The sequence below is a fragment of the Arachis ipaensis genome, chromosome B10, assembly GCF_000816755.2.
Source record: "Arachis ipaensis cultivar K30076 chromosome B10, Araip1.1, whole genome shotgun sequence".
NCBI lineage: Eukaryota > Viridiplantae > Streptophyta > Magnoliopsida > Fabales > Fabaceae > Arachis > Arachis ipaensis.
The window spans coordinates 120933972-120960489 of NC_029794.2; the positions used below are offsets into that span (position 1 = coordinate 120933972).

The 26518-nt window shown below is 37.6% G+C and overlaps 2 protein-coding genes across 7 annotated transcripts; both read left to right on the forward strand.

The window, feature by feature from the left end:
• On the forward strand, positions 9918-23832 carry LOC107624076 (dihydroorotate dehydrogenase (quinone), mitochondrial-like). 6 transcript variants are annotated; one of them, XM_021113257.1, is made up of 12 exons: positions 9921-10193; positions 10267-10469; positions 10571-10606; positions 10731-11089; positions 11441-11521; positions 11611-11719; positions 11792-11827; positions 11902-12039; positions 12339-12376; positions 12518-12617; positions 12686-12832; positions 23822-23832. In XM_021113257.1, the coding sequence occupies exons 6-11, from the start codon at positions 11627-11629 to the stop codon at positions 12776-12778; spliced, it is 498 nt and encodes a 165-aa protein (XP_020968916.1). In that variant the 5' UTR covers positions 9921-10193; positions 10267-10469; positions 10571-10606; positions 10731-11089; positions 11441-11521; positions 11611-11626; the 3' UTR covers positions 12779-12832; positions 23822-23832. The 6 variants fall into 6 exon arrangements, with proteins under 6 accessions (XP_020968921.1, XP_020968916.1, XP_020968917.1 ...); XM_021113258.1 differs by having other exon boundaries at positions 10273-10469; XM_021113260.1 differs by having other exon boundaries at positions 9921-10182.
• LOC107621138 (protein FAR1-RELATED SEQUENCE 5-like) lies at positions 21994-23043 on the forward strand. The gene has a single exon (XM_016323174.1). The coding sequence runs from the start codon at positions 21994-21996 to the stop codon at positions 23041-23043; it is 1050 nt and encodes a 349-aa protein (XP_016178660.1).

The window sequence follows — 26518 nt, forward strand, 5'->3', positions numbered from 1 at the left end:
GGGGTGGCGCGGCAGTCTGGGTTGGCAATGGTGGTGGCGGGCGTTGGGAGATGGAGGTGGTATGGTGGTTGGAGAGGGAAGAAGAGAGAGTGCAGAGGGGGAGGGGGTTTTGGGACGCGAAGAGGTTAGGGTTTCGCGTGGGTTGGGTTAGTGGATTCAAATCTACGCGGTCGCGTGGGTCACGCGATCGCGTGATTGAGGCGAAAAGGCAATGATGCGATCGCTTAGGTGAGGGATAATAAAAGTGACGCGTACACGTGGGGCATGCGTACGCGTCGCTTAGAATTGTGCTAAACGCACAATTCCAGCGTCGTTTTGGCGCAACTCTCTATTTTCTATTAGGGAGCAATAATATTCACACGACGCGTACGCGTCGCCCACGTTTTCGCGTGGTGTGTGTGAAGTGAAGGTGATGCGTTTGCGTCACTGACGCGATTGCGTGGCCCAATTTGTGCCTAATGCATAACAGCCGCACGATTCCAGCCCAACTTTCTGGGCGTTGGATTTTTTATGCCGATTTCGACTTGACGCCCACGCGTGGCCCATGCGCACGCGTGGGGTGCTTTTTTTTTGGTGCAGAATGCAAAATGCAATACTGATATGGATGTTATGCATAATTCCAGGTTCAACAAAATAAAATAAAACCTAAAAACAATCAAAACGAAATAAAATTAAAAGTGAAAAAGGAACGATCATACCATGGTGGGTTGTCTTCCACCTACCACTTTTGGTTAAAGTCCTTAAGTTGGACATTTGCTGAGCTCCCTGTTATGGTGGCTTGTGCTTGAATTCATCCAAAAATCTCCACCACTGTTTGGAATGCCAACAGCCTCCGGGGTCCCAAACTAGGCATATAAAGCCTTTGAGTAAATTCAAACAGGTGTTCAGGTTCCTGGGACGTTGAATGTCAGAATAGATTCCAGGATCCCAAACCTTACTTTTATATCCGCCTTTGTTTCAATTTGCATTTGTCCAGCCGGGCGGTATGGAATTTGTATTCTCACTAATATGACCAAACATCTTCCGAGACCCATGCAATCGAACTCGAAACCAATCCTTGTACCTCAAATTGAAGTGTGGAACTTCATAGAATCTTGCATACCAGCTCTGAGTGCAAACCATTTCTCTTTTACTCTTAAAGCCGCAAAGAGCTCTAAGCTGGCCATCTGTTTCAAGCAAACCATATTCAAATGGAAAAGTAAAGATAAAGGCTAAGGATTTTACCCACTTGAAGTTTGTATTGGATGGTAATGGCCTTGGAAAAGGTGTTTCCAGGGGTTTTGCAAGCTCTACCCCCTTGTATTCTTCTGTGAATTCTTCCACTTTCTTGCAAACTTCTTCAACTACAACCACGTCTTGATGAAAGTCTTTGATATCCTCCTCATTACTCAAGTCATAATTTGGAGGTTAAGAGAAGTCTACCTCCGCATCATCTTCGTATTCACTTGGGGAGGATTATTCAGTCTCAAAGAATTCACTTGCGGATGCAAATTCATTACTAGGAGAACTTGACTCGTGATTATCATTATCAAGGAAACTCGCTTCTTGAGTTGTTCCGTCCAGTTCTTCATAAGATACCTGCTTTGGGGGTTGTGCACTATCCTCCTTAGCATCAATTGCAAATTCCTTGACAGAATTCTCCACAATTCTGGATTCCCATGGAGGTTCAGCATCTCCTAAGTCTTCAACCAATTCTTCTTCTTCGATAATTTCAGCTTCCTCCACTTGTTCCAGTACAAAGTCATGCTCCTTACTGTCCATCAGAATTTCTAGTATCTCCTTCATGCTACGTTCTTCATTAGATTGTCCATATGAAGCCATGGGGGTTCCTTGAGTGTCCGAATGTCGGGAAGGTAATCGATTAATCGCTTGCTCTTGTTGGTGAAGGGTTGCATGAAATTTTTCCACTGTTTCCTTGAGACGCTCCCGTGATTCTTGGGTTGATGGATATGGACATGGTGCGTAGGGAAGTGGTGGTTCTTGGGAGTAATTGGATTGGAATTGGGGTGGATATGGGTTAGGGTCAGATGGAGGTGAATGGTGGTAGGGGGTTTGTGAGTATGGTGGTTCAAAGCTATGCTGATGAGGTGGTTCATAGGCATATAATGGGGCTTGTTGGTAAATATAAGGGGGTCCACCATATCTATCATCTTGGTACGCACCTCGGAATGGCACTTGACCGTAGTAATTTGGTGAAGGTAGTTTGTCACGAAAGGGTCCACCATGACTATTGTCTCGACATGCATTGTTGAATGGTCGTCGTCCATGGTACTTTGGAAGGTGTTGTTGCCTAAAGGGTTGATCAGATCCTCGTGGCTCCTTCCATCTGTGATTGGTTTGACCTTGATGCATGTTCCTGTTATAGCTTCCATTCCTTTCAACAATATTTGAACCAAACTCAAAGCGATGGGGGTGAGAACTCATAGTAGCTAATAAAAATTAAAAATGAAAATAAAAACAAATAAACAGGTAAAAGAAAATATTTACAATAACCAATAATAAGGCCCACAGTTGCAATTCCCCGGCAACGGCGCCATTTTGACGAACGGGTTTTCTGTTAGTAAAGAATTTTTATAAAAATAATCGCGTTGTAAGTATAGTTTCTAAACTGGCAGAGAATCCTTTCGTACAAAAACTTTGGTTGTCACAAGTAACAAAATCCAATAAAATTTATAACCGAAGTATTTAAACCTCGGGTCATCTTCTCAAGGAATTACAGGAAAGTATGATTTATTATTGGTTATGGAAATTGTATATTTTTTGGTTTTTGAAATAAGGAACAAGTAATTTAAATTGGCAAGTGATAAACCCATATTTTATGATATAATCTTAGCTCAAATTGAGTGTTTCTATCAATTTTTCACCCACTTATTCATGTAAACTGCATGGTTTTACTTTCCCTTCCTTATTTTATAAGTGAAAAACATGTTTCCTATGCTTTAAAAATATTAATTTTAATTACCCTTTTATTACCATTTGATGCCGTGATTTGTGTGTTAAGTATTTTCAGATCTCATAGGGTAGGAATGACTCAAAGGACAAAAAGGAAAACAAAAAAAAATGGAAGGAAAGCACAAAAATGGAGTTTTGAAGAAAAGGCAGCGACGCGAACGCATGGACGATGCGAACGCGTGCCTAGCGCGAAAAAGCAGTGACGCGAACGTGTGGATGATGCGGACGCGCGCCTTGAGCAGAATGCAATTGACGCGTATGCGTGACCGACACGTACGCGTGACAAGGAAAACTCCCAGATGACGCAAACGCGTGACCCACGCGGACGCGTGACAGACGCCACGTACAAGAATCTGCAGAAAATGCCCCCAGCGATTTCTGGACCCTTTTTCGGCCCAAATCTAAGCCAGAAACACAGGATATAAGCCAGAGAATGGAGGAATCAAAGGATATAGAGAATACAACATTCATAATTCATAATGTTTAGGATTAGATGTAGTTTTAGAGAGAGAGAGGTTCTCTTCTCTCTCTTAGGATTTAGGATTAGGATTAGGATTTCAACTTCCTCTCAGGTTCAATGCTCTTTTACTTTATTTCTCTTCTACTTTTAGATACTCTAATGCTTTTATTTGTTAATTACTTATGTTCCCAAATTGACTTATGAACTTTTTCATGTTTAGATTTGAATGTTCTATTTAATATAATTCGAGGTATTTCAGACTAATAATTGTCTTATTCTATTTATGATGATTTCAATTCAATTTAGATTTATTTTCCCCTTTTGGTTTTGGTTAAGTGATTTATAACACTTGAGTTATCAAACTCAGCTGTTGATTAGAATTGGAATTCTTTGCTGGTTAATTTGTACTCCAATAACTCTAGTCTCTCCATAGGAGTTGACTAGGACCTGAGGATCAAATTAATTTGTCTACTTGACTTCCCTTTGTTTAGCAAGGGTTAATTAAAAGTGGGAGCTGAATTCAATTCTCTTCACACCTGATAAGGATAACTAGGATGGGACTTCAATTTCTTATACCTTGCCAAGAGTTTTATTATTTATTTGAATTAATCCCTACAGTTTACTTTCTTGCCATTTACTATTCTTGTTTTTTATCTTATACATCAAAAACCCAAAAATACACTTTTACTCATAACCAATAATAAATCATACTACCCTGCAACTCCTTGAGAAGACGACCCGAGGTTTAAATACTTCGGTTATCAATTTTATTGGGTTTTGTTACTTGTGACAACCAAACTTTTGTAAGAAAGGAATTCTTGTCGGTCTAGAAGCTATACTTACAACGTGAATTTAATTGTGAAATTTCTAGATCGCGCGAGAGTTTCGCTCTTTCAAAATGGCGCTGTTGCCGGGGAGTTGCAACTGTGTGCTTTATTATTGGTTATTGTAAATATTTTCTTTTGCTTGTTTATTTCTTTTTATTTTCGCTTTTAATTTTTTTTATTATTTACTATGAATTCTCACCCCTATCGCTTTGAGTTTGGTTCTAATAATGTTGAAAGGAATGGAAGCTATAACAGGAACATGCATCAAGGTCAAAACAATCAGAGATGGACGGAGCCACGAGGATCTGATCAACCCTTTAGGCAACAATACCTTCCAAACTATCATGGACGACGACCATTCAACAATGCATGTCAGAACAATAGTTTTGATGGACCCCCTTGTAATTACCGACAAGCCCCATCATACACCTATAAACCACCCCCTCAACACAGCTACCACCATTCACCTTCATATAACCCTAACCCGTATCCACCCCAATTCCAACCTAATTACTCCCCAGAACCACCACTTCCCTATGCACCATGTCCATATCCATCACTCCAAGAATCAAGGGAGCAACTCAAGGAAACATTTGAAAGATTTCATGCCACGCTTCACCAATTGAATCAAGCAATAAATAGACTACCTTCCCGACATTCAGACACTCAAGAAATCCCCATGGCTTCATGTGGACAAACTAATGAAGAACGCAGCATGAAGGAGATCCTAGAAACCCCACTGGATAATACAGAGCATGATTTTATACTGGAACAAGTGGAGGAAGTTGAAATTATAGAAAAAGAAGAATTGGTTGAAGACTTAGGAGACGTTGAACCTCTATGGGAATCCAGAATTGTGGAGAATTCCGTCAAGAAATTTACAATTGATGCTAAGGAGGATAGTGCACAACCTCCAAAGCAGGAATCTTATGAAGAACTGGACGGAATAACTCAACGAGCAAGTTTCCTTGATAATAATGACTACGAGTCCAATTCTCCTAGTAATGAACTTGCATCCGCAAGTGAATTCTTTGAGATAGACGAATCTTCCCCAAGTGAATACGAAGATGATACAGAGGTAGATTTTTCACAACCTCCAATTTATGACTTAAGTGATGAGGAAGACATCGAAGACTTGGATCAAGATGTGGTTGAAATTGAAGAAAATTGCAAAGAAGTGGAGGAATTCACAGAAGAACACAAGGGAGTAGAGCTTGCAAAACCACTGGAAACACATAGCCCAAGGCCATTACCACCCAATACTAATTTTAAGTGGGTAAAATCCTTAGCTTTTATCTTTACTTTTCCACTTGAATATGGTTTGCTTGAAATAGATGGTCAGCTTAGAGCTTTCTGCGGCTTTAAGAGTAAAAAGGAAATGGTTCGTGCTCAAGGCTGGTATGCAAGATTCAATAAGGTTTCGCGCTTCAATCTGAAGTGTAAGGATTGGTTTCGAGTTCAATTGAATGGGTCTCGGAGAATGATTGGCCATTTTGGTGAGAATGCAACTTCCAAACCGCCCGGCTGGAAAAATATAAATCGAGACAAAAGCGGATATAAAAGCAAGGTTTGGGATCCTGGAATCTATTCTGACATTCAACACCCCGGAAACCTGAGAACCTGTTTGAATTTACTTAAAGGCTTTACATGCCTAGTTTGGGACCCCAGAGGATTTTGGAATTCTAAATAATAGTGGAGATTTTTGGATGAATTCAAGCACAAGCCACCATAACAAAGGACTCCCCAAATGTCCAACTTAAGGACTTTAACTAAAAGTGCTAGGTGGGAGACAACCCACCATGGTATGATCATTTCTTTTTCAATTTTATTTCATTTTGTTTATTTTTATTTTATTTTACTTTCATTGAACCTGGAATTATTCACAGCATCTATATTGCACACTGCATAATTGCATAAAAAAAAAATCAACCCATGCGAGCGCGCAGGCTACGCGTGGGCGTCGACTGGAAATTGGTGTAGAGATCCAACACCCAGAAAGTTGGGCTGGAATCGTGCAGCTGGTGTGCGTTTAGCACAAATCGGCCCACGCGTTCGCGTCCCTGACGCGAACATGTCACTTACACTATGCACATCCCACGCGAAAGCGTGAGCAACGCGTTCACGTCGCATGGATTTTATGGACCCCATTGGAAACAGAGAGTTGGGCCAAAACGACGCTGGAATTGTACGTTTAGCACAATTTTCATCGACGTGTTCGCGTGTTTCACTCGTACGCGTGCCTTACCTTTATCCCAATTCATGCAATTGCGTTGATGACGCGTTCGCGTCAACACCCTTTTCGCCCAAATTCACGCGATCGCGTGCTCCACGCGTTCGCGTGGATTCAAAAACACTAACCCCTATTCACGTGAAACCCTACCCATTCACGCGAAAACTACCCCCACCCCCCATCTGCAACCTCTCTTCCTCCCATCCCTCAACCACCACCCCACCCCACCTCGCCGCCCAGACCCGACCGCCGCGCTGCCCTCTCGCGCGATCTAGAATTTTCACAATTAAATTCACGTTGTAAGTATAGCTTCTAGACCGACAAGAATTTCTTTCTTACAAAAGTTTGGTTGTCACAAGTAACAGAACCCAATAAAATTGATAACCGAAGTATTTAAACCTCGGGTCGTCTTCTCAAGGAGTTGCAGGGCAGTATGATTTATTATTGGTTATGAGTAAAAGTGTATTTTTGGGTTTTTGATGTATGAGATAAAAAGCAAATAAATAATAAAACTCTTGGCAAGGTATAAGAAATTGAAGTCCTATCCTAGTTATCCTTATCAGGTGTGAAGAGAATTGGATTCAGCTCCCACTTTTAATTAACCCTTGCTAAACAAAGGAAAGTCAAGTAGACAAATTAATTTGATCCTCAGGTCCTAGTCAACTCCTATGGAGAGACTAGAGTTATTGGAGTACAAATTAACCAGCAAAGAATTCCAATTCCAATCAACAGCTGAGTTTGATAACTCAAGTGTTATAAATCACTTAACCAAAACCAAAAGGAGAAAATAAATCTAAATTGAATTAAAATCATCATAATTAGAATAAGACAATTATTAGTCTGAAATACCTCGAATTATATTAAATAGAACATTCAAATCTAAACATGGAAAAGTTCATAAGCCAATTTGGGAACATAAGTAATTAACAAATAAAAGTATTAGAGTATCTAAAAGTAGAAGAGAAATAAAGTAAAAGAGCATTGAACCTGAGAGGAAGTTGAAATCCTAATTCTAATCCTAAATCCTAAGAGAGAGGAGAGAACCTCTCTCTCTAAAACTACATTTAATCCTAAAAATTATGAATTATGAATGTTGTATTCTCTATATCCTTTGATTCCTCCATTTTCTGGCTTATATTATGTGTTTCTGGCTTGGATTTGGGCTGAAAAAAGGGTCCAGAAATCGCTGGGGGCATTTTCTGCAGATTCTTGTACGTGGCGTCTGTCATGCGTCCGCGTGGGTCACGCGTTCGCGTCATCTGGGAGTTTTCCTTGTCACGCGTATGCGTCAGTCACGCATACATGTCAATTGTGTTCTACTCAAGACGCGCTTCCACGTCATCCACGCATTCGCGTCGCTGCCCTTTTCTTCAAAACTCCAATTTTGTGCTTTTCTTCCATTTTTGTATGTTTCCTTTTGTCCTTTGAGTCATTCCTGCCCTATGAGATCTGAAAATACTCAACACATAAATCACGGCATCAAATGGTAATAAAAGGGTAATTAAAATTAATATTTTTAAAGCATAGGAAACATGTTTTTCACTTATATCATAAAATAAGGAAGGAAAAGTAAAACCATGCAATTTACATGAATAAGTGGGTAAAAAATTGATAGAAACACTCAATTTGAGCACAGATTATATCATAAAATATGAGTTTATCAACCTCCACACACTTAAACAATAGCATGTCCTCATGCTAAATTCAAGTGAAAGAGTAAAGTTAGAATAGTGGAATCTCATGCAATGCAATCTATTCTAAATGCAAACTACCTACATGAATCATGCAATTTTAATTATCACCCACCTATATATATAGAGCTTACATGTGGTTAATTTATTTCATATTTTCAAGAAATTATATATGTATAGCCAAACCTAAATCATGTTAAAGCACTGTCACAATTGATTTGGGTTAAAACATTTCATAAGCTTGCAAGACAATTAAATATTTAAACAGAGATATATGGTGATGAGCTATTGAACCCTCACTGGATTTGTGTTTACTCTCTATTCACTCAGTGTTTAGGGTTAATCACTCTATTCTTTTCTATTCTTGCTTTCTAAAACTTTGTTCTTCATCTAACCAATCAACAAATATTGAATATAGACATACAAAGATCATGAGGTCTTTTAAAGGTTGTAATGGGACCAAGGTAAAGGTAGTGGTATATATATAAGGCTAAGTGAGCTAACAAAGTGAATCCTTGATTAGTCTAAGATCTCACCTAACATATACTTTACATAATTTGAAATGCTTTACCTAGTTACCCAAAATTTTCCACTTTTTTAATACATACTCACGTACTAACTTTACTTTGAATTTCACCTTATGTGCATTGATTTCTTTACTAAGCTTATTATTAGGGTAATTTTGTCCCCTTATTTACTTATTTAACAAAAAAGAATTTTTTTAAACACAAACAGAACATATATCAATGTACATGGTATTTTAATTTTAAATTTGTTTTACATGAGCATGCTCCCAAAATCCTTATTACTTTATTGAATTAATCCTTTCCTATCAACCCATGTTCCCGTGTTTCTCCACACTTAGTGGATACACAATCTCTATCTTAAGCTAACCAAGGATTCAACTTGGGGTATTTAATTTGTTTTTCTGCTTAAGGCTAGTAATGTGGTTATAGAACAAGAGGGAATTAAAAGCTCAAGAGGGCTAACAAGAGTGATGTAAAAAGTAGGCTTATTTGGGATAAGTGAGCTAATAACAATTAATGGCCTCAGTCATCTCTTGGTATGTATCTATATTCTATATTGGACATATAGATTAAAACAAAGTAAAGATCACTAGAATAAAAAAAGAGTGGCGAACACACAAGAACGAAATAATTATGGTTAAATAATGTAACCATACAGATAAGCTCAAAAACTCACAGGTTGTGTGTTCTCTGGCTCCAAAATCATATATCAGTTATGTATGTCATGCAAGTAGAAATCAAGAGTTCCCATTATTCTCAATGTGAATCTTAGGGTGGCCCTTAAAATTTTAGTGTTCTTCCTTGAAAAATATTGTGTAAATTAACCAATCATTTATTGCTATATATATACAGTGTGTGGATTGTTGTGATTCTGTTTTACTAAAGTCTTTAGTTTACTCTTTATTTTCAATTAATCCGTTATCGTATGCTAAAAGGGTAAACTAAACTAATTAATCCATATATTCTATATCACAACTTAATAACTAAAATTGCAACTAGACTAAACTAAATATCTAAGATAAGTATATAAACTAATAGTGCAAAATGCAGAAATACTGTAAAAATACAGAAAAATGTGCAAGTACTGAAAGACAAGATAAGATAATATTTAGATAATATGGCATTTATATTATGGCGGTTTAAAATAATGTGCATAAAATAGCTTTTTAGTGATTTTAGCGGTTTAAAACCGCCATTATTCAAAACTCATCATTTAAAACAGAAAGCCCAAATAAAACCCCTTCCCCAACAAATAAAAACCCGAACCCAGAAACCCATTACTGCTGAAACTAACGCGCCCTACCACCAAACCCGAAACAAAGATCTGTGCTCTGGTCCAGGGATTTCTCCGGCGACGATCTGCTCCAGCGACTGCTCCGGCGACGGTCTTCTCAGTGGCATTATTCTCCGACGAGATTGTGTGCTCTCTCCAACGATGATCTCCTCTGGCAGGTTCTCCTCCGGCGTCGCGTTCTCCTCCTGCTATAATCTCCGTGTAAGAGCAAGGTTGATATTCTTTCTCTCTCTCAATTTTCTACCGTTGTCGAAAATACCTAAAAGTTTGAAATGGAAAATCAAGTTGTAGAAACTTCATAAAACTATGAGATCTGTTGCGCAAGTGTTTCCTCCAACGATCTTCTCCAGCAGCGATCTTCTCCGGTGGTGATCTCCTCCATCAATGCATCTCTTCCATTAATGAGATCTGTTGCGCAAGTGTTTCCTGCGGCATCGAGTTGTGTTCTGCGACTTCTCCATCTCCATCGAGCTTCGTTGAGCATCTAGGTTAGTATTCAAATTTGCATTATTTTCTTGTGTTTACTCATGATTTATAAATATGCCATGGTCTATGCTAACGATGACTATGTCTTTTTCTTTAATTCTAGGTTTTCGATTTTCTTCACTGTCAGAAGAAATTGGAGGTCAGGCATTCACTAAATTTTCTTCTAATTTTGTTTGTATGTATGCTAGATGCTTATGGATTCTGATGATAGTAATTTTCTTCATTAAAAAATAATTTTGCATAGTTTTTTTTATAATATCAAGGACGTGAAGCAGCTACAAGAAGTGAAGATTCTAGAAACTGAAAGCAAAAGGAAAAGCACGGAGTCTGTTGTGTATGTTGAGAAATCTGAGGTGTGCGAAGAGGAAGATGTGTCAGAAACTTAGTCAAATTCGGGGATGGAAACTCGTACGGAGTCTCAAAAGCACTGAGTAGGTTGGTGCTGCTTGAAGTGGAGGCAAGAGTGTCTGAGAAGAACGTCCTCATTCGGATCCACTGTGAGAAACACAAAGGAGTGTTGATGTACATTCTCAAGCTCATTGACAAACTCCATCTCTCTGTTCTTAACACCACTTCCTTGCCTTTTGGAACCTCCATTGTTGACATAACCATCACTGCCAAGGTACATTAACTAAATTAAACTCATCACGTTTACATTATTGAATAATTTATTATGGTTATTGCATCGCAACAAAAAATTATGGTATAATTAGTGGATATGATTTGACCCAAAACCTGGTGCTACATGTCTCATTAAAGTTCCTATGTTAGTTTTTTGTGTCTTCTATGTGTTTGTGTTTATGTTTATGAAAGAGAAAAGAAGCAAGTTTTAGGACGAAAAAAAGTAGGGTGCTATGGAGAGTTCCCTGGAGAGTTGCTTGTACATATGAATATGCATCCAAATGGTATATTGCAAACTGTTGAGACGAAACCCTTGTAAGATCTACTTTTTAATGATTTAATCCTTTCCTAGGTGATTAATGTTTCGTCACCCAATACTCCTGGCTTGCGCATGCTTCAAGGAAGAAAGCAATTGAAGGATCTTGTGAAGAAGGTAGAAACTAAAATGTGATGCTTTCTTGTTCTGTTTCTTTTCTTGCATAATTATGAGATTGATTCTAGCCAATTTTCCTTTTTGTGAAGGTACAAGCTGCTTGTGATGAAATGCAATGGGGGTGACGAGGGTCCACCTCCGTTGCTGGTAAAAATTGCTCCAGATTTGTCAAAAGACGACCTTGAAGACATTGCTGCAGTAAGTCTGAATATTAGTTTATTCTCCTATCTTCATCATATGCTGTATTAACAGCTAATACTTTGGTTACAGGTTGCTGTGGACCTTAATATTAGTCTATACACTTTGGTACTCTCAATTGTCAAACTTGAGAACGATGCAATCTTAAGTTGTGCTTAGTTTCATTTGTTTATTGTGTCCAGATTATATCAAATACAACCATTTCCAGACCAGATACTGTTAGTAGCAATCCATTAGCTTCAGAAGCTGGTGGGTTGAGTGGGAAGCCTCTTCTTGATCTCTCTACCAATATCTTGAAGCAGATGTATATCTTGACACAGGTATGCTTTTTGTTTTTTCGTTGTGATTTGTAAACAGAACTACTATAATAGTTGGTTTAGAGCACCAGGTCCTATATCTCCAGTTCATTCTAGCATCCCTAAGGATGGTTTCTCTAATATAAAAATCTCACATCACTTGTTATGCATTGATTTTGACCAATTTAATAAGTTGGTAGAGCTAATTATATAGGATTCAGGAGCATCTAATCAGTTGTTGTGATCTGTCATTTTTACATGACAAGATCCATTCTCTTGGCATCAGTTGTCATTAATAATTGTCCATTTTTAATGTAAATCAGGGCAAGATTCCTTTAATTGGCTGTGGGGGCATTAGCAGGTAAAATTGCACGTTTCTCCTCTACTGCATGTGTATAGTTTGGTTTCTAGCTACCTACCTACCTACCTGTTATAAGTATTCTTTTTATGATTTTGGAAATAAATTATACAATAATTTCTCCTAAGTTTTGGTATCAATTAGTGGTGAGGATGCATACAAGAAAATAAGATCTGGAGCAACTCTTGTTCAGCTATATACTGCTTTCGCTTATGGGGGACCTGCACTTATTCCACAAATGAAGGTATTAAAAGTTGCACATGTTCAAGATTGGGGTATATGTCTACTAAATTTTTGTCTTTACATTCACAGGTGGCTGCTCTTGTTCCTAAAGGGGAGCTTGATGGTGAAATGGGGGATGCACACATGGCAATGCAGGCTAGGTTGATGAGCCAGACCCTTTAGAAATTAAGCCACTCATTGTCAGTTTCTCAATGTATATTGATTTTTATAAACCAGGTATGAGTTAAAAACCAGAAATTACACTGTTGTCAGTCTTGTGTGAATATTTTTAATATTTTAACCTTTAGAAACTTAGCCAATACAGAACTTAGCCAATATAGTAATAAAGGAAAACTCTTGAAAAGAACATGGATTTGGATGAATCGTTTCCTTCAGAATCTTCTTAACTGTAAGTATATCAATTTTTAAAAAAGGAAGGGCAATGTTTCCAAGATTAATGGGGCCATAGTACTGTATGGATTTTGCTACCATTTGGCTTAGATAAGTTTTTTATCACCAGGGAGAGTATTGACATGTATATTGATATGTCTTCTAGTCAAGTGTTCATCATGTATCTTTTGTATTATGTTCTTTCTCTCTAAATACTTTTCACTGCTGCATCTAACTTTCAAATTTCAATACATATCATTATATCAATTGCAAATTATGTATTAATTCTTTCTCATTAAAATCTTCTTTTAAACTCAAAAAAAGAAAAAGTAATAATTAAGCTATTATATTTTTAAACCCCACTTATTGCCAGCTTATTATATTTCTAGTAATATGGCATAAACGTGACATAAGAGTGTTTATTCAATATTAGTCACTACCGAAATACGATTCTTTATTATTGATAGTGTTGACATTAATAAAACCATTAATTTAATAATTCAATGTGTTTAAAAAAATTCTAATTCTTTCTATGTGGCTATTTATCATTCTCTAGTAGTGAAGACTCTTTCTTCGTGCAACAATCGATTTCAATAAGCCTAGCTACTTGGAGAAATTAAATTAAATTCATAATAATTCATAATAGAATAATGTACACATAATTAATAATGCATCTATTCTATAACTATAATACTAAAGAATTAAACCTATAACAAGTAATTTCAATTCAGTCAATATTATAACAAGTTGTTGGATATAGATTTCAGACATTTTTTAGTTGAATTTTGAATTTTTTTTAATTTTGAATTTTTTTTATATTAAAGATTAGCTACAATATTAATTGTGTAATGTTGGCTTCAATGTTATGCAATAATTAAGAAAAATTATATTTGCATGAAGACATTGGCTTGCCCTTGCCAAAGGTTGCTAGTTCTAGCCACAAACGTGACATGAGATTGTGCTTTTGACTCATTTTTTTCTCTTTTGGGTTTAGTTAGTTTTTATTATATTTTTATTAGTTTTTATTTAAAATTTACTTTTCTGGACTTTACTATGAGTTTGTGTATTTTTTGTGATTTCAGATATTTTCTGGCTGAAATTGAGGGACCTGAGCAAAAATCTGATTCAGAGGCTGAAAAAGGACTGCAGATGCTGTTGGATTATGACCTCCCTGCACTCAAAGTAGATTTTCTGGAGTTACAGAAGCCCAATTGGCGCGCTTTCAATTGCGTTGGAAAGTAGACATCCTGGGCTTTTCAAAAATATATAATATTTTATACTTTGCCCGAGATTTGATGGCCCAAACAGGCATTCCAAGTCAGCTCAAGAATTCTAGCGTTTAACTCCAGAACTGGCACAAAAGCTGGAGTTAAATGCCCAAACTGGCACAAAAAGCTGGCGTTTAACTCCAAGAAAAGTCTCTACACATGAAAGCTTCAATGCTCAGCCCAAACACACACCAAATGGGCCCCGGAAGTGGATTTTTACACTAAACACCCTAGCTTACTTATTTTCTGTAACCCTAGGTCACCAGTTTACTATAAAAACTACTTTTAGTGATTCATCTTGTACCTCATGACATTCTACACGTTTCATATTGTATTCTCTACGGCATGAGTCTCTAAACCCCATTGTTGGGGGTGAGGAGCTCTGCTGTTCTTCATGAATTAATGCAATTACTACCGTTTTCCATTCTATCACGCTTGCTTCTATTCTAAGATATTCATTCGCACTTCAACCTGATGAATGTGATGATCCGTGACACTCATCATCATTCTCACCTATGAACGCGTGCCTGATAATCACCTCCGTTCTATCTTAGATTGAATGCATATCTCTTAGCCTCATGATTCAGATCAGAGTCTTCGTGGTATAAGCTAGAATTATTGGCGGCCATTCCTGAGATCCGGAATGTCTAAACCTTGTCTGTGGTATTCTGAGTAGGATCTGGGAAAGGATGACTGTGACGAGCTTCAAACTCGCGAGTGTTAGGCGTAGTGACAGACGTAAAAGGATCAATGGATCCTATTCCGACATGATCGAGAACCGACAGATGATTAGCCGTGCGGTGACAGCGCATTTGGAACATTTTCACTGAGAGGACAGGAAGTAGCCATTGACAACAGTGATGCCCAACATAAAGCTTACCATGGAAGGAGCCTTGCGTGCATGAAGAAGAAGACAGTAAGAAAGCAGAGATTCAAAAGACAAAGCATCTCCAAAACCTCAACATGTTCTCCATTACTGCAAAACAAGTATTTATTTCATGTTATTTTACTTTTTACAATTAAATCTGAGAATTATTGATATCCTGACTAAGAGTTACAAGATAACCATAGCTTGCTTCAAGCCGACAATCTCCGAAGGATCGACCCTTACTCACGTAAGGTATTACTTGGACGACCCAGTGCACTTGCTGGTTAGTTGTGCGGAATTACAAAAGTGTGATTGTGATTTCGTGCACCAGGGATAATAGTTTCAAGTTTAGGCACTGCACCAAAGTTCAAGTAACTAGTTACATGTACGAAAATAAGAAAAGAGAACTGTCTGTATTGCAAATTATGATCCGCCGAGGTTATTGAGTAACCTAAGCAGTGTCTATGCTAATACTTCTCAAAGTAATAATTAGTGGATATGATTTGCTTAATTATTTGTATAGGACTTTTAATTTTTAATACTAAAAATTATATATTATATTTAATATTTTATTTGAGTTATGTAATATTTTGTTTAAGGGTTATAATTTTTTGTTATTATGAAATTTTAAACAAAAAGTTGTTTGCTTAACGTGGTAAAAATAATAGTTAAAAATGCATTTTTAAACGATAAAAAATGTCTTTTTTATTCAGTAAAAACAGCAGGTCATGAATGCCGTTTTATCCGAAAATAATGGCGGTTTGAACTGCCATTTTAACCAACAAAAAATGCCGTTTTATCCGGAAATAACGGCGAGTTGAACCACCGTTTTAACAAACATAAAAATGTCATTTTAACCGGAAATAACGGCGGTTTGAACCGCCGTTTTATTCGGAAATAACGGCGGTTTGAACCGCCATTTTAACCAACAAAAAAATGCCATTTTATTCGGAATAACGGCGGATCGTCGTTGTATCCGAAAATAACGGCATTTTGAACCACCGTTTTAACCATGGAAATTGTGGCGGTTTTTTAAAAACCGCCATAATAACCAAATGGCGCTTTGAATTCTGGCAGTTTTTATTATCCGCCATTCAAGGTAATAACGGCGGTTCAAACCGCCGTAATAACCCTAAAAAACCGCCGTAATAATTTTTTTGTAGTGGGGGAGGTTGATAAACCCATATTTTATGATATAATCTGTGCTCAAATTGAGTGTTTCTATCAATTCTTCACCCACTTATTCATGTAAACTGTATGGTTTTACTTTCCCTTCCTTATTTTATGATATAAGTGAAAAACACGTTTCCTATGCTTTAAAAATATTACCATTCGATGCTGTGATTTGTGTGTTAAGTATTTTTAGATCTCATAGGGCAGGAATGACTCAAAGGACAAAAAGGGAAACATACAAAAATGGAAGGAAAGCACAAAAATGGAGTTTTGAAGAAAAGGCAGCGACGCGAACGCATGGACGACGCGAACGCGTGCCTATCGCGAAAAAGCAACGATGCGAATGCGTGGATGACGCAGACGCGCGCCTTGAGCAGAACGCAATTGACGCGTACACGTGACCGACGCGTACGTGTGACCGACACGTACGCGTGACCGACACGTACGCGTGACAAGGAAAACTCCCAAATGACGCGAACGCGTGACCCACGCGGACGCGTGACAGACGCCACGTACAAGAATCTGCAGAAAATGCCCCCAGCGATATTTGGACCCTTTTTCGGCCCAAATCCAAGCCAGAAACACATAATATAAGCTAGAGAATGAAGGAATCAAAGGATATAGAGAATACAACATTCATAATTCATAATTTTTAGGATTAGGTGTAGTTTTAGAGAGAGGGGTTCTCTCCTCTCTCTTAGGATTTAGGAATAGGATTAGGATTTCAACTTCCTCTCAGGTTCAATGCTCTTTTACTTTATTTCTCTTCTACTTTTAGATACTCTAATGCTTTTATTTGTTAATTACTTATGTTCCTAAATTGGCTTATAAAATTTTCCATATTTAGATTTGAATGTTCTATTTAATATAATTCGAGGTATTTCAGACTAATAATTGTCTTATTCTATTTATGATGATTTCAATTTAGATTTATTTTCCCCTTTTGGTTTTGGTTAAGTGATTTATAACACTTGAGTTATCAAACTCAGCTGTTGATTGGAATTAGAATTCTTTGCTGGTTAATTTGTACTCCAATAACTCTAGTCTCTCAATAGGAGTTGACTAGGACCTGAGGATCAAATTAATTTATCTACTTGACTTCCCTTTGTTTAGCAAGGGTTAATTAAAAGTGGGAGCTGAATCCAATTCTCTTCACACCTGATAATGATAACTAGGATAGGACTTCAATTTCTTATACCTTGCCAAGAGTTTTATTATTTATTTGAATTAATCCCTACAGTTTAATTTCTTGCCATTTACTATTCTTGCTTTTTATCCCATACATCAAAAACCCAAAAATACACTTTTACTCATAACCAATAATAAATCATACTGCCCTGCAACTCCTTGAGAAGACGACCCGAGGTTTAAATACTTCGGTTATCAATTTTATTGGGTTTTGTTACTTGTGACAACCAAACTTTTGTAAAAAAGGAATTCTTGTCGGTCTAGAAGCTACACTTACAACGTGAATTTAATTGTGAACATTCTAGATCGCGCGAGAGTTTCGCTCTTTCAGCAAGAAATTAAATTAATAACTAGAAAAACTCTTGGCAAGGTATGAGAACTAGAAATCTCATCCTAGTTATCCTTATCAGGTATGATGAGAATTGTTATTGCTCCCACTTAGTTAACCCTTACTAAATAAAGGAAAGTTAAGTGGACTAATTAATTTGATCCTCAAGTCCTAGTCAACTCCTGTGGAAAGACTAGCTTTAGAGCGATCCAAATCAATCAGCAATTCCCAAATCTCAATCAACTGCTGAGTTTGATAACTCAAGTATCACCAATTACTCAACCAAAGCAAAAAAGGGAAAAATCTACTCGAATAAAAATGCCTTCAGATTGGAAGCAGCAGTAACATAAATAAAAGAAAGAAATCTTAAATCTGAAATACCTCAAATTATATTAAATAAAGAAATCAACTCTAACATGAAGTTCATAAGCCAAATTGAAAAGATAAATAACAATTAAAGTAATAGAATAAATACAAGTAGAAAATAAATTAAAGAAACATTGAACCTGTGATTGAAGAGAAGTAGCCTAATCATAATAGAAATCCTAAATCCTAAGAGAAATCCTAAGAGAGAGGAAAGAGCCTCTCTCTCTAAAAGCTACATCTAAACCTAAAATTGTGAATTATGAATGTTGTATCAATTGTTCGTTGTTGATTCCCCCATTCTCTGGCTTATATTCTGTGTTTCTGGCTTGGATTTGGGCCGAAAAGGGCCCAGAAATCGCTGAAGGCATTTTCTGCAGATTCCTGCACGTGGCGTCCGTCACGCGTACGCGTCATTCGCGTTCTACTCAAGGCACGCATCCGCGTCGTCCACGCGTATGCGAATGCCATTTTGCGCTAGGCACGCGTCCGCGTCGTCCATGCATTCGCGTCATTGCCTTTTCTTCAAAACTCCATTTTTGTTCTTTCCTTCCATTTTTTTATGTTTCCTTTCTGTCCTCTAAGCCATTCATGCCCTATGAAACCTGAAAATACTTAACACACAAATCACGGCATCGAATGGTAATAAAGGATAATTAATTTTAATATTTTTAAAGCATAGGAAACATGTTTTCACATATATCATAAAATAAGGAAGAAATAGTAAAACCATGCAATTTACATGAATAAGTGGGTGAAGGATTGATAAAAACACTTAATTGACCATAAAAAACATCATAAAATAGGGATTTATCAGTCATCAAGGGGGAGATTGTTGAGTTTGGAAAATTTCAAATTGTTATGATGATCAAACATTATTAAAAATATTAATTACAAAATTATTAAATTGATTTTTGATTCAAATTGGCTGTTTAATAATTTTGTTGGTGTGTAGATTTTTGTTGGACCAAAGTCACATTAGCCTAAACTGATGTATGATTTAATTTGCTTGGTGACAATTTGGATCATTCAGGTCTCTGAGATTTGAATTAAAGAAAAGCCCAAAACCTCAGGCCCATTTCTGATGAAACAAATTGTTGAAGAAAGTGGCCCAGGGATGCCATACGTTGATTACAAAACAAAGGGGTTCAACTTTGTTGAAGCATGGTTCGGTTACCCATTTGATTTGGTGGAATCCAAATTTAAATTAAATTAATTGAATGCATTGGTAACAGGAAAGAGAAAATTCAAAATTGATTTGATGAAAATTAAAGCTTTCACACGTTACTATGCATAGAGGAGTGGAAAATTAACTCATTTTAATTTCATTCATCAATTCCATTAAAAGCTTTTTTCTCTCTTCTCTCTCTTCTCTCTCTTCGGTTGTCACTTCAATAGGAAAGAAGAAGATGCAAGCTATCAGAGAAAATCACAGAGAGGCTAGGAAGAAGCAAGCGGCTAAGGTGATGATGGCCCTTGCAAAAAGAAGATCCAAGGCATGTCGTGGCTGAGATCTTTTCCACTTAAGGCAAGATGTGATGAAGAAGCTTCAAGATCTCCATGCCTAAAGTAGTAGCAATCCGTTTCGGTCAGAGAAGAAGATCTTTGAGGTGAAGCTCGTTTCTACTTTTGTTCATCCATCACAGAAGGTAGCTACTGGAGCTACGTTGAGGAAGGAGCAAATATGGAACAGAAGGAGCTGTCAAGGATCAAAAGTTCATCAAGGGTCAGAAATCCTTCTTGGGGACCAAGTCAAGATGGAAGGCTCAGATTGATGAAGCTTGATGAGAAGGGATGAGAGAGAGGTAATTTCATGTTGGTTTTGCTTTTGGTTTCTCTCTCTTCTCTCTGTCTGAACCATTTTTTATTATTGAAGAAGAAGAAGGTGGCTTGGTTCAACCGGTTTCAACCTTGGAAGCTTCCCCTTCTATAATAAGGGTGAATGGCCAAGGGTTGAGACCAGGAGAAAAAGCACAGAGTTCTCATAGCTACCCAAGCTAACAGAAGTTCTTCTCCTTCAATGGGTTACATTTTGTTTTCTTTTCTTTAGTTTTGTCTGTCTGAGTCTCATGGTGAAAAAGGCAAACAGAGAGAGGTTTGTAAGAAAAAGCCAGTGAGAGAAAAAAAGGAAGAGTGTGCAAAATTAAAGAAAAAGCCATAATGTCTTAGAGGTCCTTTGTACATCTATATGTTGTGTATCATGATTCTGTGGGAATCCCCTTGCAAGTTGGGTTAGCACTTAGCAGTTGAAAGCTTGGTAGGTGACCAAGTCAAGTTCAGTTTTGGGTATAGATTCTGGACTTGTCCCAGATAGGAATGGGTAGTTCCTAGGGAGAATTGGTGTATGTAATCAGATGATTATAGTGAAATTCCGTCACAGTTGTGATGGAGACTGGATGTAGGCTGCATTGCACTTAGCAGCTGAACCAAGATACTTCTTGGTGTGATTTTCTCTTTCTCTTCTACTCCATTTATGTTTCTGTTGCGTAGGAGACAAAATTGAAAAACATCCCCTGACTGGTTACGAGACAAATAGAAAATGTCTCTTGACTGGTTATGAGACAAAAAGCAGAAAAATCTCCAGAAGATATTTTAAAGGGCAGAAAGTAATACTCAGCAAAAAGGGGCTAAGATTCAACCCCCCTTCTCTTAGCCACTGATTACCATCAAATGGAAACCTTAGCCTCACCATTGCAAGGAGTGACCTGACGCAGCTGTTCATCGCAGTTAGCGGCTTGTCTCTCCGTCCTGTCGGTGTTCTCTAAAAAAGAACCCCCGGTTGGGTCGTAGTCTTCGCTCTCTACCGGTGACGTCGTCTGCTCGCATTCGTCCTTCGAAGGTCAATGCTCACTGCTAGTGGTTGATCTTCTTTTGCCTATCCACGCTTCTGCGCTGTCCATCGTGCTGCTCGTCGCCTGGTCTCCGTCTCCATCGTCCTTCTGCCCTTCTGCTGACACTGCTCAAAGAGAAGGTAATGGCTTTATTTTTTTTAAATTATCATTCTGTGTTCTTCCTTCTTTACTCAGAACATCTTTTTTTTAGATTATGCTAACCATACTCAGATTGAAATTTGAATCTAGCTATATTATAGTCTTATTTTCTTGTTTTGGATTGATCTTTGAATGCTCTCTTTGATTACGCATCCTCAGTTTTTTTGAAGAAAAAAAACTACATTTACTTTCTATGCCCCTGTTCAATGATTATTCGATTAATGATTATTTGAATGTTATGTTTTAAATTTTTTATTGAATGATTACTTGGTTATTGATTTTCTGTTCTTGAATTTGTTAAGTTGATACTTTGTTAAATTGTTGGGCTGCTACCGTTTTAAGTTGCTAAATTTTTAGGTTGTTGCAATTTAATTTGCTGGATTTTCTATTAAGGTCTTGTGGTTGTTTATTTTTTAAATTGTTGTTGTGTGTACATATTGTTGTCTTTGAGATTATTGAGTTGCCATGTTCTTCTCAAATTATTAATTTGCTAATTTGGTAAAGTGTTGTTGTTGTGATATTTGAGATTGAGATTGACTATTATTGGGTTGCTGAGTTTTTTTATGAAGGTCTTATTCTTGTTAAATTGCTCTTGTTTCCATGCATAACTTGTCCTTGTGCTCTAAAGTTTTATTAAGTTTGAGTTTGAGATAGGTTGGATGAATTTTGATAATTGTGATGTCATCTAATGAGATTCGGCCCTTAGTAGCCTTTGATTTGGTTTATATATGGTTGATGGCATAGAACTTGGCTAGAGGTAAAAGCGTGTAATTTTATTGCACAATGAGTTAGTTATTTGAAAACCAACTTCAAGTTATTGCTATGGTGGGATGGGCAAGACAATCAGTTTGTCACTGGATGAAAGTGAATCTAAGTTAGGCCTTTCAAACAATGATGTTGTTGACAAGGATGACTTAGAAAAGGCTGAGTTGTTGTCAAATGAGGATGGTCGTGAATATGAAGACATGACTGGGTTGAGTGCAAAGGATATAATGAAAAATGTGTTTCGAAGTGAAGAGCATGCGAATGAGTTTTATTTGAAGGTAGGAAAATGCAAGAGATTTGGGGTCCGTAAGGGAGACTATGCGAAGGATGAAGATGGGACTATAGTGAGAAAAAGGTTCTTCTATAACAGGGCTGACCTAAGGGATGAAAAGCACTACAACAAATTAGATAGGAAGAGATCTCATAGGCCTGAGACACGCACAAATTGCCAGGCCCTTATGTCTGTATACCTTGATAAGGGGAGCTCAATTTGGAAGGTTCGAAAAGTAATCCTCGAGCATAACCATGAATTGATGCATAGGGGAATGATTCACATGATCCGAAGTTTCTGGGCAATATCTAGTTCCGCAAAGGCCCACATGGATGGAATGCATGCGTATGGCTTGCCAACGTCTAAGATATTAGGGTACATGGCTGGGATTGTGGGTGGTTATTCTTGTTTGGGTTTTACCAAGAAGGACGCATACAACTATATTGATCGTTCGAAGCATGCAAAGGTTGTTGATGGAGACATGAACGCTGCTATAGTCTACCTGGAAGGCAAGGCAGCTGCTGATCCTATGTCTATCGCCCGGTACAATTTGACTGAAGAAGGTATGTTGGCAAACATGTTTTGGGAAAATGGTCCTAGCAGGGTTGATTTTCAACACTTCGGGGACGTGGTTGCATTCGATTCGACATATAAGAAGAACAAATACAACATACCTCTTGTCATATTCTTCGGTTCAAACAACCATAAGCAAACAATAAGTTTTTGTTTTGGTTTGGTTTTAGATGAGACAATCGATTCATACAGGTGGATGTTGGAGAACTTGTTAGAAGTCATGTGTGGCAAGATGCCCTCTATTGTCGTGACTGACGGGATGAATCAATGATTGCTGCAGTTAGGCAAGTATTGCCCCGGGCAACCCATAGGTTGTGTGTACGGCATCTGCAGAAGAATGTGACCTCAAACACCAACCAGCAGATGTTCTATGACGTCTTTGCCAGGTGGTTGTGTGGAAACATGGAAGTTGAAGAGTTTGAGGGGGAATTGGCACAGGTTGCTAACCATATGGGTTACTCAATAAGTATTGGGCATTACAGCTGTACAAAAGAGGAAGATGTGGGCAAATGCGTACTTGTGTCGCAAGTTTTGCGTAAGGTTCCGCAAGACCTCTCGTTGTGAAGGTATTAATTCCCATCTAAAAAAATTTCTCTCCTCTAGGCACACTATTCTAGATCTTGTGCAGAACCTGGAGCTATTGGTACGGGAGTAATAGAATAATGAGTTGGTTGTGCAGTTCAGTTCGATGTACAGTGTTCCCGTTATGACGACATGTCTTGATCCTATGGAAAAGTTTGTTGCATTCAGTGTAAATGAAGGTCATATTCACACAAGTCAAGAAGGATCTTGATTCTGTTTCGGTTCTTAACTTCTTAAGCAAACGACGGGTCTCAACGACCATGGTGTATACGGTTGAGGAATATGGATAGTCCGGTCAGAATGTGGTGGCATTATACAATTCAAACAGGGGGAGGTTGGATGTCGATGTGGATTTTGGGAGAAAGAAGGTTTTCCATGCATGCATATGTTTTTTTGTCATGAAGCACGAGCATGTAAAAAGAATTTCCGAGCGGTTGATATTAAGACGATGGAGGAAGGATGTGAAGACAATCAAAGAATACATTGAGAAGACAGAAGACGCTAATGAGCGAGGTTTCTTGTTGAGACATGGTGCCCTACATGTTGCTTCACAGTGGATGTTGTTCGTTGGATCTAAGAACGATGAACTCTACGAGAAATGCATGAGCAGAATCAGGCAGATATACTGTGATCTTCAAGCATGCAGCAGCAATAATACGATGGATAAGAGTCCGAAGGCGGCCTGTGATGTACGAGATCCAGCTGTTGTGCGCACAAAAGGGGCACCCAGCACACGGGGACACAAAGGTAAAAAAAGGAAGTGCACAAAATGTAGAAAAACTGGTCACACAAAGAGGAGGTGCACTGAGCCATAGAGGAATTCCACATCAACGAAAGATCCACAGTGTCCCACCAAGGAAACCACAGTTAGCAAACTTGAGGTAAACATTTATTCGGAATAATTTTATTCACCAGTTAAATAATTTTATCTAATTGCATTAGTACTGAATATCAATTTTGTTGTGACGTAGGCTGTTTTGCCGAATCTTTATTTGCATGTTGATCAAGACAAGGGGTTAAATGAGGAAGACAATTGGCGCAGGGAGGAGAATGACAGAGCGAATGACAGATGAGACTATGTAATAGGCATAGCTCAAAGCCAAACTAGGAACATGGGTAGAGTGGGTAACACCGTCTCCTGGGATACAGAGGTAATCAACTTGTGGTTTAGTAATCTCATTTTGGATTGTGAGTCGCATTCTGATTTTTAAATTTGCATATAACATGCTGCTTGATAGTTAAGGGTCATGTAGATTGTCTTTGGAAAGTTGTGAATACTTTTCTATGTCGTTTTTGGTATTAACTTGTTATTGTTCTGGAACATGCAAAGTAATTCAATGTAGTTGTGATTTGTTATTGTTATGGTTCAGTAGAACCAGTTACTCTGTTTCATCCAGCTTTTGTGCCTTTGGAATAATGTGTTGTTCTTTATTGTAGGTGTTGGAGATATTGTGATCATTGCAAGATCGCTGCTTAAGGTATTGACCGCATGGTTCTTTGTTGAAGACATTTTTTTATGCTACTGAGCTTATTAAGGTGCCAAATTACGGTCAATTGTATTCCGTTAAGCTGGTTGAGCCTGGAATCGTGCAGCTGCATCCACTGGACCGTGGAAAATATATTTTCTCAGACTTGAAGTACTTAACTATGTTCATTTGTATTCCACTATAATGGATTGGAGTCAAGTCATCAAACTTTATTGAGGAGTTGTTTTTAATTTATGCTGTTGAAGTTGATTAGGTTCTAATTTTAGTTAACTTCTGATCCGTTAAGGATGTTCATAATGGAATGTTGGACCTGCATTTACTAGATGATGCTAAATTATGTTAGATAATTTTGAATAGTTAACTTCGGGCGTTACTCAATGCTAAATTATGTTAGATATTTTTTGTTATGGTTTAACAGACGAATATAAAAAAAATCACAAACAATCCGACTGCTTCAATAAGGAAATTGAAAAAAAATATATAATATAAGAAATTCTGTCTAAATAAGTAATGTAAAGAGCCAAACATTTGAATGTGATAATAGTTTTCAAATTGAGGTCAGAGTCAAGGATAACAGTAGTCCTTTTTTTATAACCATGCATTTTATAAATTTACTTCCATTTACTTGTTACCACTTTAGATTGCATTAGCATGATAACAAAATATTAGACAAATTAATCTTTTGGGGCTTATAATTTTGTCGTTCTTTGTTATTTTTATATGCTGAACAAGTCAGAGAATTCTATGTTTTCAGGAAATGATTATTTGACATTCATAACAAAAAATTATTAATCTTGATAGATTTCAGTAGTTTTAGTGCAATACGTTTCAGTGCTATTAGATAAAGCATGTAACTTAAAATCCAATACCATTTAAGATCCCGCTAACATGTTCATCAAGTGATTCGAACACGATGAACCAATATAATTACTAATGGGGGTAGCCCAACTAACATCTGTTATACTGCATGCAACATAATAATACCAAAAGGTTGTAGGCAATGGGAAAAGGAGTGTTTACAATTTCATTAACACATCAGAACATGGAACATCGTCCTGACCAGAAGGAAGGGATAAAAAAAATAACCATCCCCTACTATACTAATTAGATGGTCATGCTTTGGCTGCTGCTGCTGCCAGCTGTTGCATTCTCTTGCCCACCATTCTTGGAGTCACAACCATTAGTCTCCAAGTAGCTCTTGACAGAGTTATCCCAGAAATATCTTGCCAACTGATAGACCTCATCCCTCTTTAGGTTTGACTTTGACATAATAAGATCCACGGCCAATCTCATCCGAGTTTCGTCGTCAACCCTCTAGGAACAATAAAATTAGAAAATGAGTTACTTCCATAGGGTGCATGGGTTTACGAGTCTCAAAACAATATGAATCACATGCTGACTCTTATCACTACAGCACATACATATATGTAACATTAACAAGGTAGCAAGATCCAATATGGTTACAATCCTAATTATTCATACCTCCAAGTCAAAGAATCCCTATAGATGTGACAGATCCATCCATTGAGCAACCCAGATGCCACAATCATTGGACATCGATCCTTGTTGACCTGTGACATGCTTTGAAAATTTGAAATCGGTGATTAGTGGTGGTATGCTGTCTGGCCTGTCATAGAACTTTCCTTCTCGCAGCAAACGTTGGATGTACCTAGCCTG